This window comes from Sodiomyces alcalophilus, assembly GCF_042370955.1.
Source record: "Sodiomyces alcalophilus JCM 7366 unplaced genomic scaffold ACRALscaffold_2, whole genome shotgun sequence".
NCBI lineage: Eukaryota > Fungi > Ascomycota > Sordariomycetes > Glomerellales > Plectosphaerellaceae > Sodiomyces > Sodiomyces alcalophilus.
The window spans coordinates 7,862,083-7,879,571 of record NW_027263533.1 but is presented as its reverse complement, the minus strand read 5'-3'; the positions used below and the strand labels follow the sequence as shown (position 1 = coordinate 7,879,571).

The following is a 17,489-nucleotide window of genomic DNA, read 5'->3' as shown; positions in this document are numbered from 1 at the left end:
AGAAGGGGGCGCTTACCTATATATATAAGATTAGTACCCTTATATACTATATAGCCGTATCCCGTCCCTATACTAGTAGCAGAGTCGGTTCAGGACTTATCGGTATATACCGTGATATTTATCGGTAAGCGGGCGGCGCTCTAGCCCTCAAAAGTTAACGTGGCGGCTTCCTTATCCTTTAGTGCCTATCGGGATTTAGGGACTCTATTATAGACTAGCGGCGTAAGTACGGGGGCGGGGAAGTCGGGCGCTGCTTATAAAGCGTCTATAAGGGTAGTTAGGCGGGGTTTATTACCTTTATTCCGGAGAGTCCTATAGGTGGCGATCCTTATACTAAGTAAGTAGGCACTATCTAGGGGTTATAACCGTATGGCGTGGCGGGTATAAGCGGTATTAAGAAGTCTAACCGGGGGTATACTAGCTTCCCTAAGTATAGTAGGGATTAAGGTGGTCTTCTAGACCAGGAGGTAACCCTAAAGGGCCAGGTTCGTCGCGATCTAGAGTTTATTAGTCTAATCTATAAGCCTAGTGCCTACCCTAGGGTAGCCCCCGTTTCTATGCTTTAAACTAAGGCGGGTATAGGCGGGGTATTAGATTTTAGAGGCGAAACGGGCCTTAGGGAGGATAATAGTATAAATAGCCTTATATATTATAGCGGGTAGTGCTCCGCTAAGGACTCGGTTAAGGCCCCGGATATAGCCGGCGCTAAAGTAAGCCTTTACCGCTCTAGTCTTGATATAAGATGTAAATAAGAGTATCTTATCTAGCTAGACTCTAAGCTAGCGTAGGGACTAGCTCGGGGTGATTTAGCGGTTATTATAAGTAATAGAGGGGAAGCTGGCTTCCTGTTTCCGGGAGAAATACATAACCTTAGTTTTACTAGGGTCGAAGATAACTACGTTCTAGCGGCCTTATTTAATAGTATTATTAAGGAGTGCCTGTACTATAATAGACGTCTCCTCTAGGCCTTTTCTGATATATAGAACACTATAGTTATCGGCGTAGCCGAAACGGGTATAGGTCGGGCCTATTCGATAAATAGGCGTAGTATAAAGGAGGAAGAGGATAGGGGAGGCGGGGGAACTTTACGGGAGGCTATATTATAGGGGGGATATTTAAGTGGTATATTCCTTATATTATACGCGGGCCTATCTGCCTTCTATAAGGCTTAGGACCTAGGCGATTAGGTTATAAGGCTAGCCTTGCTCCCTAAGCCTATAGTAGAGCCGGTGGCGGAGTATAGCGTTAAAGGCCCCTTTAACGTCTAGGGTAATAAATATAGCGATTTATTTTCTAATAAAGACGGCTTTGATATTATATATTAGGGACCCGATAATATCGGTGGCGGATCGTTTTAGGAGGGCGCGCGCTATTTAGGAGTTTAGCACCTTATTTAAGATACTTACCTAGGTAAGGCGGTGGCCGATTAGGTATTTAAGTCCTTTCCTAAGGCAGGAAAGGAGGGCGATAAGTCTCTAGGCCTTATAGGTGCTAGTATCTTTATTTAGCTTAGGGATTATTGTTAATATTATACTCATAATAAGTAATAATTAGAATAATCATAAGTATAATACCTAAGTCAAAATAAATAGTATATGGTTATAGCTATATAACTAAACGTTTACTTTATAACCAGCTTAACCTATACTATAGTACTATACGTATTAGACGTGTATCTATACTTCGCTAATGATATAAGTTATATAAATATACGAGGTATCGTAAATTCGATATCTTGGTTATTACTTAAGCTAATAACGTGGCGTGATAACCGTCGCGTAGGCTGTTAACGTAATAGTCGCCACCCAATCTTTTAGGCTCTTTTTCCAGCCCCGGATTCAGGAAGAAATCCTAGAAGTCAGTTCTTTACACATAATATCAATATTATTATACTTAGCTTTAAGCTCGCGTAATAAGCAGTAATCCTACGGATCTACGAATTTAATAGCTATTTACTTAATTGTCCTCTCTTCCGCGCGTATAGCCTACTACTCGTAGCCTAATCCCTTAAAAGATTATAAGCCCGGGTTAGCAAAGAAGTAAATCTACTCTTTTCTATCCTTTTACTCTACTCGAAATACCAAAAAGACTCCTGCCTTTTTAGGCTATTATTGCTTATTCAGGCCGTCCCTTTATTCTCCCCCGGTCGCAGATCCTTATCTCTGACCATACAAAATTCCTTTATCTCCCGAAGATAGCTAATCGATTCGAACCGTTCGTACCGATACCACGGTTTAAAGCTCTTTATTCTTCCTAATACGGTCGCTAAGAGTCGTCCTAAGAGGCCAGCTCTTTGTTCCTGTGCCGGAAGAACTACACGATCGGAATAAGACTCTTAAGTATGATCGGATATACTATTCCTTTATTTTATAAAGGGCTTTTTAAAAAAGAAAAATAACGAATACGTGAATTAAATATAAAGGCTCTTATAACTGCTCTATAAATAACAGCTATAACGATTAAGCTACTTAACCTACCGCGCTGTCTATAATAACAGAATATCGTAACGTGGTATATAAGCTCTTAGTAAAAGGTCTGCCCGTGGAAATCCTATTATTCGCTTTATATAAGCATCGCTTTTCTTCGCGCCGCGAGATATATAAATAGCTTTCCTATTTAGACCCGCTTTTAGACCCACTCTTCGAAGCTAGGCTAATCAGAATCAGACCTTTAGCTTAGTATTCTTTATTTCTGTCTTTTATCGATAATATAATAAAGACAAAGTAATAAAGAAAAATAATAAAAATAAATTATTAAATGACTTAGTTAATTCTGAGTTAAATAAATAATTAAAACTATCATTCTGCTACTTAAAAATGGCTTAATAAGACACTAGCAAAGAGGTCTCTGCCCGGAAGCCATAGGGCAGCTCTGGAATTAATAATAAAGATAATAATAATAATACTAACCTTAATATTAATTGGTTAGTAGAAAGGATCTATAAAATATAAGCAGAAAATAGTATTAAGCTTAATCTGAATTTCTGTGTTAATAGCGGGGCTACGGCGTATATAATAACTAATAAAAGACTCTATTCTACTTATAATATAAAACGAAGAACTGTTGGTTAGGATTAGGTAAAAGAAATAAAGATATAAGGTGAAGGAGACTACGTGATAGAATTCCGGGATACTAGAAAGCTTCTGCTTTTAAAAGAGTGTCTTTATATACCGGAAATAGGCACGAATATTATTAGTCTCTCTTATGTTAATAGTAAAGCTCGCGGTCTTACTAGAAATAAGAAGCTCTTATTAGTTAATAATGAAGAGCCCCTCTTTCTTTATATAATGGCTCTGCTTTATAACGGGCTATACTAGGCTATAGTATAGGCACTATCGTCCGGGGGGGTTAAGTCTCCGAAAATAAATATAATAAATACTAGACAAAACATAAAGAAACTGTTATAGAGAGGTATTTTACCTAAAGAATAGTTTTAAGACTTAACTAGAATAAAGAGGTTTTAAAGGTATAAAGAATATGTTTTAAAGAAACTAAATAAATAAAGAAAGGGGTTGATTAAACCTTAATAAAGAAATAATATAACAAAGAAACCTTAACCTCTTTAACCTTAAGAAGAGCTTTATAAATAAAGAGACCGTAATAACCGTCGAATAACTACCTTTATAGCTGAAAATATAACGCTATGGTATAATAGAATAGGTTATACTAACCCTATTACCTTAAAAAGTCTTTATACTAATACTCTTTAAAAAGAATATAATATAACTAAGAAGAGTTAACTGAAAAACAGAGCTGTGATGCCTATAAGAGAAGTGAGTCTATTACACTTGCGAATAAAGATTTAGTTAATAAATATAAAGACTTTTTATATTTAGAAAAGGTTTATATAGATCTTTGCGGACTGATCGAACCTGTTTCTGAGAAATAAAAAGCCTTGGATTTTGTTTATACTAGACCGTTCTACTCGGTTTCTATCGGCATAACTGCTCTTAGATAAGTATGAAACGATGGTTATAACAGATATAAAAGAGTGGAAATCTTAGGTGGAAAATAATAATAATAATAATAATAATAATAATAATAATAATAATAATAATAATAATAATAATAATAATAATAATAATAATAATAATAATAATAATAATAATAATAATAATAATAATAATAATAATAATAATAATAATAATAAAACTCTCGAGATTCCTACTATCCTAATAGATAGTAAGAGTGTAAAGAAACTCACTAAAAACCCTGAATTTTATAAACGGGTAAAGCATATCGACAGGCAGTATCACTACTACGGGCAATAACTTTATAATAATAAAATAAAAATCGTATGTAAAAATACGATATTTAATATAGCTGATATAATGACTAAAGGTTTAGCAAAAGAGACTCATAATACTCTTTACGGTTATATGAACCTAGGTCACAAGGACGATACGTTGCCTGAGTATGATTTACCGCCTTATAATAATATTAAAGAATTAAAATACTAGGTTTTACTACTTAGTATTCTTAGTTCTATATAAGGAGATATAACTAGGTTTCTTATGCTCGGGTTTTCCTGGATATTAAAGGTTTTTCTGAATTTTTCTTTAAATAATAAATCATAATAAGAACAAGGGTTCTTAAGATTTTCCCTTAAATTAATAACAAGAGGTTTTTCTAATTTCTTTCCTCTATATATTATAATCTTAGATAGACTAGGATTACTGCGCTATAATATAACCATAACCATAACTATAACCTGACTAACCTGCACTTATTATATAAGAGTCAGCTTACGGGAGGGTGTTGATATTATACTTATAATAAGTAATAATTATAATAATCATAAGTATAATATCTAAGTCAAAATAAATGGTATATGACTATAGCTATATAACTAGACGTCTACTTTATAACCAGCTTAACCTATACTATAATACTATACGTATTATACGTGTATATATACTTGGCTTATGATATATATTATATAAATATACGAGGTATAGTAAATTCGATATCTTGGTTATTACTTAAGCTAATAACGTGGCGTGATACCCGTCGCGTAGGCGCTTGACGTAATAGTCGCCACCCAATCTTTCAGGGTCTTTTGCCAGCCCCAGATCCAGGAAGAAATCCCAGAAGTTAGTTCTTTATATATAATATTAATATTATTATACTCAGCTTCAAGCTCGCGCAATAAGCAGTAATCCTACGGATCTACGAATTCAACAGCTATTTGCTTGATTTTTCCCTCTTCCACGCGTACAGCCTACTACTCGTAGCCCAATCGCTTAAAAATTATTATTACCTTAGCTTCCCGTTAGGGTTAAGGGTGGTGTCCTAGGGTAAGGTATTTATCGTATAGCCTAGTAACTGGCTCTTTAATAGAGGGCTAGGCTACCCGGAGTATTATTACCGTGATCTTTTATTTAGTCTAGGGGTGGTGTTGCCGACTAAGAGGACTGCCTATTCTATTTCCTTATAGTGCAGGAAGTTATCCTAGGGGACAACCCTCCGAGGGCAGCTTAGGGTTAGCGGGTAGATATTATTGGATAATAATATCCTCACGAGTAGTCTCCTTCTAAGGGAGTCTGCCTTCTAATTAGGCGCGGTAAGGACTCTTTTACTATCCTAAAGAGGGGGCGCCTATAGTTATAACCGTAGCGTATATTATCTTATAATCCTATATAGGTCCTTATCCCATTTAATCCCTTTAATTTACTATTACTAATCGCTGGCTTTAGCTCTTTATACGGTTTTTCTTAGGTAGGTCTATGCCTCCTTAATATTATCGGAGTGGGTATCGACACGGCGGGCCTTATAGTATATTCTACGGGCCTAGTTATAGTCGTTATTCTACTAGGCTACCGCTTTAGCTATTAGGCGGTAGCGGCGTCCTATAGTTCTAAGAGAGCTATAGAGGAGGTAGGTGATTATTATAGCTAAGTTATCCAAGTCCTTAGTAAAGTTAAGGGTTATAGGTAGTAGCTAGGTGTTTAGTCTAACTTTTTCCGTGTATCTTAGGATATCTTTAAGCTATAGCCGGTACCGCTCCGGGATTATGGCCCTAGAGCGGGGCGGGGTAGGGATAGTAATTATAAGGGTATAATAGTCGGATCTAGTATATAGATAGTCTATAACTTATATAGAGGTAAGGGGGATATGTAAGAAGGCGAGGTTTAGGGTATTCCCGGCGTTATGCGTAGGGACCCCTAAGGTATTAAGGAGGGTAAGGGTATGCCACTCCGTTTATTTTATAAGTTAGGCGGCGCTATGGTTCGGGGTAGCTCTTAGTTACTATATAGCATAGTAGGCGTTAAAGTCCCCGGCGATTAGGAGTTTGTATAGGGGTTCCTAGTTATCGAGGATATTAAGTATATATAGCTTATCTCCGTCCCTATAGATATTCACGATATAGTGCCCGCGAACCTTTACTATTAGTATATCCCTGGATAGGGAGGTTAGGTTAAGGGATATAGGATAGCCGGAGTTCTTCTTAATATATATAAGTACCCGGGCGCGGTTTAATATAGTGTCCTATATCTGGCCGTGGGATAGGTAATCGTAGCCGGGGTACGTGTTTATATTATTAGAGTCCCTATTAAGGGAGCACTAGGTCTCTTCGATAAGGATAACATCTACGCCGTCTTAGTGGGTATAGTTAAGGGCGATATCGTGACTAGGGCCTCCTTTGCCTATAGTAGCCTAAAAGATCTTAAGGTCTTTCTGTATTAGTTACGGGCTAGGAGTGATTTACGTCTAGCCTTCGGGGTTAATAAAGCAGCTATAGGTATTGGCGGGTCGATATCTATATTATCGAGGTTTATTTTATCTTTGATATGGGGGGTAGGCGTGGTACATCCTTTACTAATAGGGTACTTTTTAAGTATCTAGGTAATAGTTTCTTCCTCTTATAGGGTCTAAGCTAAGGGAGGGCTTAATAAGCTAGTAAGCTAGGCGGGGGCGTAGGGGGTAGGGGTCGCGGCTTCTAATAGGGAGTTCTATAAGCTAGGTATAGAGGAGTCGGGGATAGTCTAGGGGGTATTAGGGGGGGGGCCGGGTCCTAGGGTTCGGTCTTAGTCTTAGTGGTCTATTTAGCCTATAAGGGGGTCGCGGTAATAGCTTAGGTCGATTCCGTGGCCTACGTAGAGGCCTTAGTATCGGCCTAGGCTAAATACTTATTCCGGGTAAGGGTATACTAACGGGAGCCCTTTTTACGGATGTCTTTTAGCTTTACCCTAGTTAGGCGGGTAGTAATACAGTTAACTATCTTTAGCTATACAGGGTAGACGTCGAAGTCATTATAGTACGGTCCTTTATAGTTTATATAGTATATAGTTAGGCTAGTATAGTCGGAGGGCTATTCGAGTCGGCTATAGTTATAGTAACGCTACTTTTTATAGTAGACCCGGCTACTATACTAGTTAAAACACTTCTTATACGATAAGGGGGTTCCCTTTCTATCTAGGAGGCAGGCTTAGCCGCTTTTATAGACCCGGAAGGGTTTAACTGGCTTTATAAATAAGGCGAACCAGCTTTAGATGGTATAGTTAGGGCGGTATCTACCCCCGGCTAGGACTAGCCGGATAGGAGCGATACTAATAACCGAGGTGATCTTATCCTAAAGGGTACCGGAGATTAGGACCGGTCCGGAGTAGTCGTAGATCCTGGAGGAGATATATAGGATAGCGTAGGTGCTCTAAACCGTGGCTCCCTTAATAGCTATTATATTAAATAGTTTGGAAAGCTTAGTACTATAAGTAAGTAGGGCCTACTATATTCTCGCGCCCTTAGTAGTAACTATAAAACCGGTTAGAACTTGAGTTAACGCTATAATACTATTATCCTTAATCTAGTAGTACTTAATAATACTTTAATAGATAATAGCGGGGTTAATTATACTATAGAGGTTATTATTAAAGATCCGGATAAAGATTCAGTTATCCTAGGCTGCCTGTAAAGGCTTTTTAGGTAACGCTTATATAGTCTATATACTACCTATAGTTAGCGTAGTAAAAGGCGGCGGTGCTCCTCGCTAAAGGGGGGTGTATAGGGTTAGTGGCGGTAATATTAGTATAGGATTTTATTTTAGGTATAGTCCTAGTGTCCGCCATAGTAATAGCGGTGGGTTTTAATTCTTATTAGAGTCGTGGCTTAATATAGTTAGCGTGGTGGTTAGATATAAAGTTCACGAGTATATCTATAAGGAGGTTAGCGTGTTGCTTTAATACTTCCGCGTAGTTCCGGATAGCTTTTAGAGGGTATATTCGATAAAGTTAACTAGGGTTTTTCCTATATAGTAAGAGGATTCCTAGGCCTTTCTGATATTAGCGAGTTTAGCGGTCATCTTATTTTATAGGGTAGTCGAGATTATAGTAGGGCCAGTAGAGCCTAGTTAGGGTCCGGGCGCTGCCCTCCTAGTTCCTAGGAGAAAACCAGGAGGTCGTCCTAAGTTCTTTGTTCTGATCGTAGTAATAAGGCTCGAGATTAGGTTAGGGGAGAAGATAGTAACTCTTTTTCGGAGGGTTTTTAAGGGTAAGCCTTTGCTTATAAAAGGGCTAGATATAGCTAGTATTAGTCTCGCGGGGGGCCGGAGGCCTTAGGGGGTCCTAGAGGGGTCGGGGGCCGGTATACCGGCCCCCTAAGCGGTAGCCGGGGCTATACTTAGGGAGCGGAAATTACGTTTATTAGTGTTTTCGCTATGCAATAGTGGAATACACTAATAGTCCAAAAGTGGGAAAATACGTAGGCAGGAGAGTTGTTTATTGGTAAGATTAATAATAATCTATAATTTATTGAATAACTTATTTATAATATAATAAGTAGACCAGAAGCACGGTTCTTCTTTATAAATAGCTTCTTATTCCCTCCTTTCGAAAGAGGCAAATAAATAATCGTTATAGCGGAGCGAGCCCAGATTTTCCTTAGAAAGGAAGGGAGGGGAATTGATAACTATTAGTTAAAGGAGTCCGTTTTAATTAAGAAAATACTAAATACTTCTAAGAAACTTAATCGGTGAAGCTCTTATATTAACAGCGTAATGTTTAAGAACTATCAGGAAATAAGGTTCTGCTTTATTATTTTTAAGATAGATTTCGAGCTTTAAGTAATAAATCAAGGGATTTATAAACCCTAGCACCTATAGATCTTTAAGCTTACCGGGCTTATAACCTATAAGAGTTTAGATAAAATCTATAAGCTCAACTAGAAGCCGTAGGTTAAAGGAACAAAAAGTAAGAGACGCTTAAGTAATAGAAGGTCGAGTAACTTAATAGAGTAATATTCTATAGTATTAATAGTAGAATATAGTAATTAATAAAAAGTATAAGAAAGAGAGTAAAAGAAGGAGATAGAGCAGATAGATATAGATAAATAGAATATACGGAGACTAGCCCTAAAGCAGTAATAATAAGCTTTGTTTATAATATAGTAGACTTAGTATAGTCTTCTTTATATTATGTAGTAGACTCCGTATTTCATAATATATTATATAGTAGGCTCTTTATTATATAATAGACTTGTTGCCTCGGCTAATATATTTATTTATTATTTATTATTTCTTACTCCGCTATTCTTTTTACTACCTAGGGAGTCTAGGAGCCAGAATTCTAACTATATATTCTTTCTCTGATACTTATAGGGGGGACAACCGCAGTATAAGACTTATAGAACTGGTATAAGACTTAGATAAAAACCCCTATACTCCCCTCTTTTAAGGATTAGTGCATTTATACGGCCCTGGCGGCCCCGGTACTAATTTATCTACTAGTACGAAACTCGCGGCTTTTATACTAGGAAGCCTATAACGTTGCCTATAGCGGCTTTAAAGCCGACTACGTGCTTGATTAACGGCGCGCGCGTGGTTATCCTCTTTTGTCTTTATATACCCTGTGTGCCCTGGGGCTAGCCCCTGCGGGCCTACGACGGGCTAGTGTGTATGCGCTTCCTAGGGTAAAAGCTCCTAAGCTTCCCTACTCTTTCTATAGCTATAGGTAGGGCTAAGGTAGGCTATATACCTTCGTAAAACGCTTATATAATAGCATAAAAGGCTGCCTCCGTATCGTAGAAGCAACGCCGTGTATTTTACTTACGCGCTCATGGATAGCGCGGTACCGTCTTTGTTTTTCTTTTTTAATGGTGGGGCAACTAACTTTCCTATAGAATATATTATCGACTAGCGAAGCCAGGCGGAAGGTGGGTTTAACAGGCCCTATATTTAACCCTTATCTACGTGGTAAGGCAGATAAGGGCCCCCTAAGAATAGGTTCCGAGGAGCGTAAAAAAGCAAAGGGGTTACTGTTTTACGTGCGACTCTAGCTGAATTCGAACCACCCTAGTCACCTCGATAATATACTAGGTGCACCACTACTATACTATAAAGGCGGCTTATATTTTATACCTCTATATTACTAATTACCTATATTAAGAATTAGATATTAAGATAAGTATATTTATACAAAGATATATATATCTTTACTCCCAATTCTACTTCCTATAACTATAAAGTAGGTATTAATAGTAGATAATGATATAAATTACCAACCGTTAAGAGGCTTAGTTATACCGATAGTTCTTACCTATTAATAGACGCTATCTTTAAGAATAAAGGCATGATTTACGGAGTCTATGCTTTATATAAGGAGCTTTTTAGGTAGAGATTAGGTTTAGATTATAAGAAGACTATTAACGAGCGGCTTATTCTTATTTATAGAGATTAGAAGACCATTATATTTATCTCTAATTTTAAGTAATTATAGCTTAAGTCCGGAATCCCTTAGGGGCGACGTGCCTACATACTTCCGATTTCTACGTTCTCCTATATTGAACTAAATATACTAGAGATACTATTCTATAACCTCTAGGGCACCGGCAATTAACGCCTTTAATCTAGCGCCACGATTTCCTACGATATAATATAGCTCTAGCGCGGCCGCTATATTAACCGTAAAAATATCAAATACCACCAGGTATTACCCGTTCTTCTATATAGATTCATAGTAAGAAACCTAGCTTATCTTATTTATAAGATATTCGACGGTTCTTAAGTCGAAAACATAGCGATTATACTAGTAAATATTGAAGACGGGCTAAGGAGACTTTCCATAATAAACTTAATAGGTACGTGACTAAGTTATAGGAGAAGCCTTTTACTTTCAAGCCCTGGGTCAGCGATACTAGACGATTAGAGAATAGCACCAGCACTATTAACGTGGAATTCGGTAGATACTATCGTCTCTTATAATACGTGGAGGTCCTACTTATCGTATATAAGGCTATATGATATAAACACTTTAGCCTCCTCCGTGCTAGTATACTATAGCTACCTATCCTGTTCTAGGGCGGTAAATCCTAGAAGTATAGCCCAGAAATATTATATTTCTCTTAGCTATTATATCTAGATATCTCCGACTAGAATATAAGCGACGCTATTTTAAAGGGCGGCCTTATTCGTTATATTACTGCTAGTTATGGCTATAAAGCAATTAACTTCCTAATTAAGTATATTAATGCTTCGTATACGCTGGATATTGAATATAATAAGAACTTAACTCACGCTCTTATATTAGCCTTTAAGAGACTCGTATTTAATAGTAACTATATTACTATTATTTATAAAGCCGTTAAGAGCTTTATTAGTACAGAGCAGAAAGGCATACACTCCTTTAGGCAGGCCTCTTATTAGATTGTAGAATATACTTATAAGCGCTATAATAATAGAGGCACCTGCCCTCGCTAAAATAATAGGCCTGCTTTTAATACGCCTAATATCTACGAGCTTAGTTAAGAGATACTTCTAAAACGACTAAACGAGTTTAACGATAGCATAAAGAAGCACCTTAATCTGGGTAAGCAGGTCGATCTGCCTGGTACAGCTAAGAAGGAAGATATAGTCGATGACGAGGATAAAAGCGATCGCCTGTTTCGGGATAAGGAGTATGATTTCGAGGCTAGAGGCTTTAATTAGGACGACTAGAGAGCACGATAATTATAACTACAATTATCCTTATTATTATGGTTTAGAATAGTATTATTAGAACCTAGTTAAGATTAGTAAATAATTACTATTAGTATTATTATTAGTATATATTACGCTGTTTTTACCTAATTATATAGGCTAGCCTTCTAGGCGATAGTCCTTCTCTGATTTAGAAGGGGGGGAAACTAGTTAGGACGAAAACCTCTCCCTTTATATAGTATAGTGTGGGTGCCCCCAGGGCGGCCGCTACGATATCGCTATACGGCCGTATACTAACTCGGTGCGTGTTCTGGATCTTACCTCCAGTAAAGTAGCTAACGGGGTATCTATTATCGGGTTCGTGATTCTGTGTTAGGGCGGTGCGTTACCGACCTAGTAGCCCTATGGCCTCCTAGCCCTATTTATTCCGTGTTCTTTATTACGCTCCTCCTTTACATAGTCTTCTTTATCCTATACGCCCCCTAGGCGGGGTGCGGTTTACCTACGCTACCGCTCCGCTTATCCATGGCTACCTTATAACAGGCACCGGAATAGCGATTATACCTGCCTTCCTTTAAAGCCGCCCCGTTATAGAAGCCCTTTTAATAGAAAATCCTGTTCCGATCTTCTTCCCTTTTCCTTCCTCTCTTCTTTTCTTTAAGCTATCTTATTAAAGTAAGTTTAGTGCTATCCTCGCGGGTAGCCTGCGTTATCTATATACCTAGTTTAAGTCCGTTTCGCCTAAGCTAACGTTCGCTAGTCTAGATAACCTTTATTATTAGGGGGGATGGCGTAGGTGGTAGACACGCCTGGTGGCAGCGTAAAGCCGTAGGTTCGAATCCTACTCCCCTCAAAACCGTGCGCGAATTTTAATTCGCCACGACTACCCGGAGCCCCTACACGGAATAGGGGTCCTAGCAATAGGGATATATTAGTCAGACCATTTACGCACTGCCTAATAGAAGAACTAAAACCATAGCTATATAGCCAAGTCTTCTTAGAAACTAACTTGCTATACTAAGGAGACAGGACCTATCTAGCTGCAGAAACACACACCTAGCCCTAGCTCGGCTAATACCTGAAAATACTCTTAGTGGACGTTTGATGTCCCGCGAGACCTGAATAACCCCTCTTATTCGAACTTCCCTACTTAACTTTATTAAGGTGTTTATATATATAGACCCCTTAGGGTACGATATAGGGCATCCTTTGCTCTTCTTAGAGATCTCCCAGACGTTAAATATATTCATCATCATCATCATCATCACCTTTATTATTAACTAAACTATTATTAGCAGCGCTGATAGCGCCGGTAATACCCCCGCCCCGGCTAGTAAGGAAAATATACGTCCTCTATATGCTATCTCTATATATCTAGCGCGTCTAACTTATATAGGAACTAAGAACTAATTTCTATAACTATTTAAGCTTCACCTTATACCCGCTACGTCTTTATTATCGCCGTTAATCTACTAGTCGACGAATACCGTAATATTACTAGCACGGGCGCTCGCTATTACTATCAAGCTAAAGGAAAAAGAGACAGTAATAAATCTATACTAGTAAGTTATCGTATAGCCTTAAACCGCCTAATATAAGCCGTCCGTTATATTAGGGAGGACGATACCGCCGCTATAAGTATTAATCGCGGGGTTACTATATTAGCCTCTACTAATTATTTTAGGCTCGCTGTATTTATAAGGCCGCTAGCGAGTATTAGTTACGGGCTCTACGTGCTAACCGTAGCTCCTAGCATCGGGCTAGCGCCGCCGCTAAAGCTACGGCTATAACTAATTATCCTATAACTCAGGCATAATTCGCTAGAGTTAAGCGAATAGTTAAGAATATTAGCCGCTAAATAGTGGGTTAGCTTTATTTCCGCTATATTGCCGTTACTAACCTGCCCAGAACCTCGAAGTCCCCGCCGCCGCCGACACTACTACCTCCGGTAAGGAGGAGAATAGTGCTAAAGATAATAAGAGCGAGGCCGATAAGGCCGAGAATATATAAAATACCGGTAATAAGGCTGCCTGGATAATAATCGAGATAGCGGGGGGTTAGCCGTGTATAAGCGCGGTACCCCCTAAGAAACCTATTAACGCCCGCACGAATCTTGCCCTATACTATATTCACGTGATAGTCCTTATACCGTTACTATCTCCTCGGGGTCTAAGGCCTTTACAAGGCGGAAATCGTAGAGTCTGCCTATTTATAGGAACTATTTCGTTACCGCTCCTACCTATTTATTGTCCTTAAGGGTACGGAGCTAATCCGCCTTACTCCTTAGCTCCGTTCCCGCTACGCTTTATAGTCTCTCCCATATTTAATCGTCTATATCTATGCATTATAGTACGATATACTTAGCTATTTCTGCTCCCTTATCTATATAGGCGTAGCGCGGTATTACCGTGCTAGGGATACCGTATTAGAAAAGGAATTTACGGAGGCCTAGCTTCTTTATCTGTATCTATATAAGAATAGAGCTCTAGGGTTTAGAGAGTCCTTTACATTTTCTAAGTGCTGTCTTTAAGGAGCGGGGCGTCTACGCCACGGCCACGCTACTATGTTATCGCGGACTTATATTCTCCGAGTACCACCATTTATAGCCGCCCTGTCTGGTATTTGCAGCCCTCTCTATCCTATTTCGGAAGGTTACGCGAGCCCGCGCAGTAGTCTATATAGGCCACTATCTTGGCTGTAGATGTCGCGTACCGGTACGTACAACGTACCCCGGATTATAATAAAATGTTTATGGTATTGAGACTGCTGCTGTTCACTATGACTTATCTCGAATACTCTGTACTATAAAATCACTGCTATTTTTTGATTATTTTTATTATCTTTAAGTATCTTAGAATACCCGATATCCTTTACCTGTCCGAGGGCTAAAAAGATAGTAGAAGAGTAGTAGAAAAGGGTAGTAGAAAAGGGTAGTGGAAAACGGTAGTAGAAAAGGGTGGAAAAGGGTAGTAGAAAAGAGGGCGGAAAGAATTTTCTTATAAGGCCACGTAATCAGTCACATAATCAGTCACATAATCAGTCAAGTAATCAGCCACGTAACTAATCACGTGACTCTTTATATACCGTATTATATGATATTAATATATATATATATATTATTAGCTCTTAGTTACGTAACTAAATACGTGACTAATTATATAACTGATTACGTGACTGATTACGTGGCCTTATAAGAAAAGATTTTCCGCGCTCTTTTCCACTACTCTTTTCTACCCTTTTCTACCACCCTTTTCTACTACCCTTTTCTACTACCCTTTTCCACTACCCTTTTCTACCACCCTTTTCTACTACTCTCTTCTACCTCTAGGTAGACGTGATATATTCGTATCGCCTAGAGGTTTATGTATAGAAGGTTATTATAATAGTGAATTTATAGTTATAGATATTAGAGATAAGATTAGGTAAGAAAGTCTTATCCTAATATATACGTACCGGTACGCGATATCTGTAGCTAAGATGGTGGCGTATATAGACTACTACGCGGGCTCGCGTAACCTTCCGAAATAGGATAAAGTGGGCTGTAAATACCAGACAGGCAGGCTGCAAATACTGGTACTTATATTCTCCTATCTATACCGCTATTCGTTGCGTAGTCTATGTCTTAGGGCCCGCCCTAGGTGCTATATCTATACTTAGTTCTTTAGGTGCTCCTAGCCCCTTGGCGTGTGCCTCCCGGGGCCCCTACGCCTTATACGCGTAGCCGTGTCGGCTATAGTTCTGGTTATTATTAGGAATTCCTTTACGGGGGTTTCTTTTATATCTTTTATTTTTTGTACGACTAGGAGGTTATTATAAAGGTTAAGGGGTGAACGCCTACTTCCGTCTCTAGGTCCTTAGTCGTAGTGGCCTTATAGGCGCCGGTAATAATATATAGGCACTAAGCCTATTCGGCGGTAAGTTATCTTATAGTGCCTTTAGGTGTTTTACCCTTTTTTATAAGGGTATAGAAAACCGGCGCGGCGTATATAGCTAGGCTCCTAATAATACTTAAGTATAGCTTATATACGTCCTTAACACGGTAGCCCCATGCTAATAGGGTAAGTATCAGGGATATTCTATTTAAGTGAATCGGATAGGACTTAGAGGCGTTAAGGAATATATTAAGAACCCGGAACCGGTCCTAAGGTTAACCCTAGGGATATTTAGGACCGAGTTATGTTTTATGATTATTAAGCTAGCCTAAGACCCTATAGTCTTAGAGCCTTAGGTTATTATATACCGATCCTAAGGAGGATAGTCACTAGTCCTTAAGTAGGGTGTTTCCTGTTAAGTCCTGAGTTAAAAGGGCTTAACGAATAATCTTATAATTATTCCCCCCCTAAGGTTAGCTTCGTGACCTATTCTTATTATAGTCTTAACGACTCTCTTTACTCCTTATATAAAACCAATAATATTTTATTTATTCTAACCGTTTACGGGTATAATAACCGTTAAGAGTTTAAGAGACTAGTTATTGTTAAAATCCTATTACTACCCCTAACTAATACCTAAGATACCCCTTAAGCGCACCGCCCTTATTCGTACCCGGGATACTTCCCCTACTACTAAAGGAGCTAAAGCCGGGCTATTAGGCGCCGATTACGAGTAATCCTTTATACCTAAGTTAAAGGATAAAGATAGTAACCCCGGATTCGAGATTCGCAGATAAACTAACCCGGACGCTCGTGATCCTATAATAAAACTGTTAGTACTATACCCAGAAAATAAATATAACTATATACGGTATAGTACGATATACGAAACCTCCTATAAGTCAGAGACTTCCTGAGTCCTCTAGAGTCCCCCAGGGACCTCCTAAGTCCTCCAGAGTCCCCCAGGGACTTCCTAAGTCCTCCAGGGACTTCCTGAGTCCTCCAGAGTCCTCCCGAGTCCCCCAGGACCCTAGGTGGACCCACGGACTTCCAGGTAGGCCCACGGACCTTCAGGTAGACCCATAGACCTCCAGGTAGGCCCACGGACCTTCAGGTAGACCCATAGACCTCCAGGTAGGCCCACGGACCTTCAGGACCTCTGGAATAACCCACGGACCCTCGCTTATACTTCGAGGGTCTAGACACCAAATCAGTAGCTTAAATAAACCGTAGGAAAGGACTATATATATACCAGGCTGCCCGCCTCCCTCTTCCTTTCCTTTTTTCTCTCTCTCTGTATCTTACTTCTGCAGTCTTCATAGTCTTCCACAATTCAAACTGCCTCTTTTCCTCTAGATCTTCCTCTTCCGTTCCATCTCTTCGTGACCGTTGTAAAAAAACCACTACTCGATTAAGGGACCCCCTAAGTTATCCGAACAGGACCCTAATTCGATATTAAAAACCTTAAGAGCCGCCCCCCTAGCACTTTATTATCGGCGGAACTCGATTTCCCAATTAAGCACTATAAGGACCGCTAAGCCTATAAATAAAAGGAGAAGCGCCTCCTTACCCTTTAATAAAGGAAGGACCCTAATACCTCTAAGCGTGTCCCCCGAGGGGACTCCTATAAAAGCTAGTATAAGGTCCCGTAAATGCTCCCCGAATAGGACGGGCAGTCCTATAACCAGTTCTAAACGTTTATTAAAGAA

The 17,489-nt window shown here is 39.0% G+C and overlaps 2 protein-coding genes and 1 non-coding gene across 3 annotated transcripts; all 3 read left to right on the top strand.

The window, feature by feature from the left end:
- Positions 1-3,758: 3,758 nt before the first annotated feature.
- Positions 3,759-10,087, top strand: ACRALDRAFT_208373 (uncharacterized protein; the record flags this gene model as incomplete). Its single annotated transcript, XM_071022446.1, has 4 exons — positions 3,759-3,773; positions 4,005-4,190; positions 9,860-9,883; positions 10,058-10,087. The coding sequence occupies 4 exons, from the start codon at positions 3,759-3,761 to the stop codon at positions 10,085-10,087; spliced, it is 255 nt and encodes an 84-aa protein (XP_070878260.1).
- Positions 10,088-11,374: 1,287 nt separating this feature from the next.
- ACRALDRAFT_1028816 (uncharacterized protein) lies at positions 11,375-11,635 on the top strand (the record flags this gene model as incomplete). Its single annotated transcript, XM_071014858.1, has 1 exon — positions 11,375-11,635. A coding segment is annotated over one exon (261 nt), but the record flags the coding sequence as incomplete, so codon positions are not given.
- A 1,054-nt stretch (positions 11,636-12,689) lies between these two features.
- On the top strand, positions 12,690-12,761 carry ACRALDRAFT_t90. The gene has a single exon. It is a non-coding gene; the product is annotated as a tRNA-Thr (tRNA).
- The last annotated feature ends 4,728 nt before the right edge of the window (positions 12,762-17,489 follow it).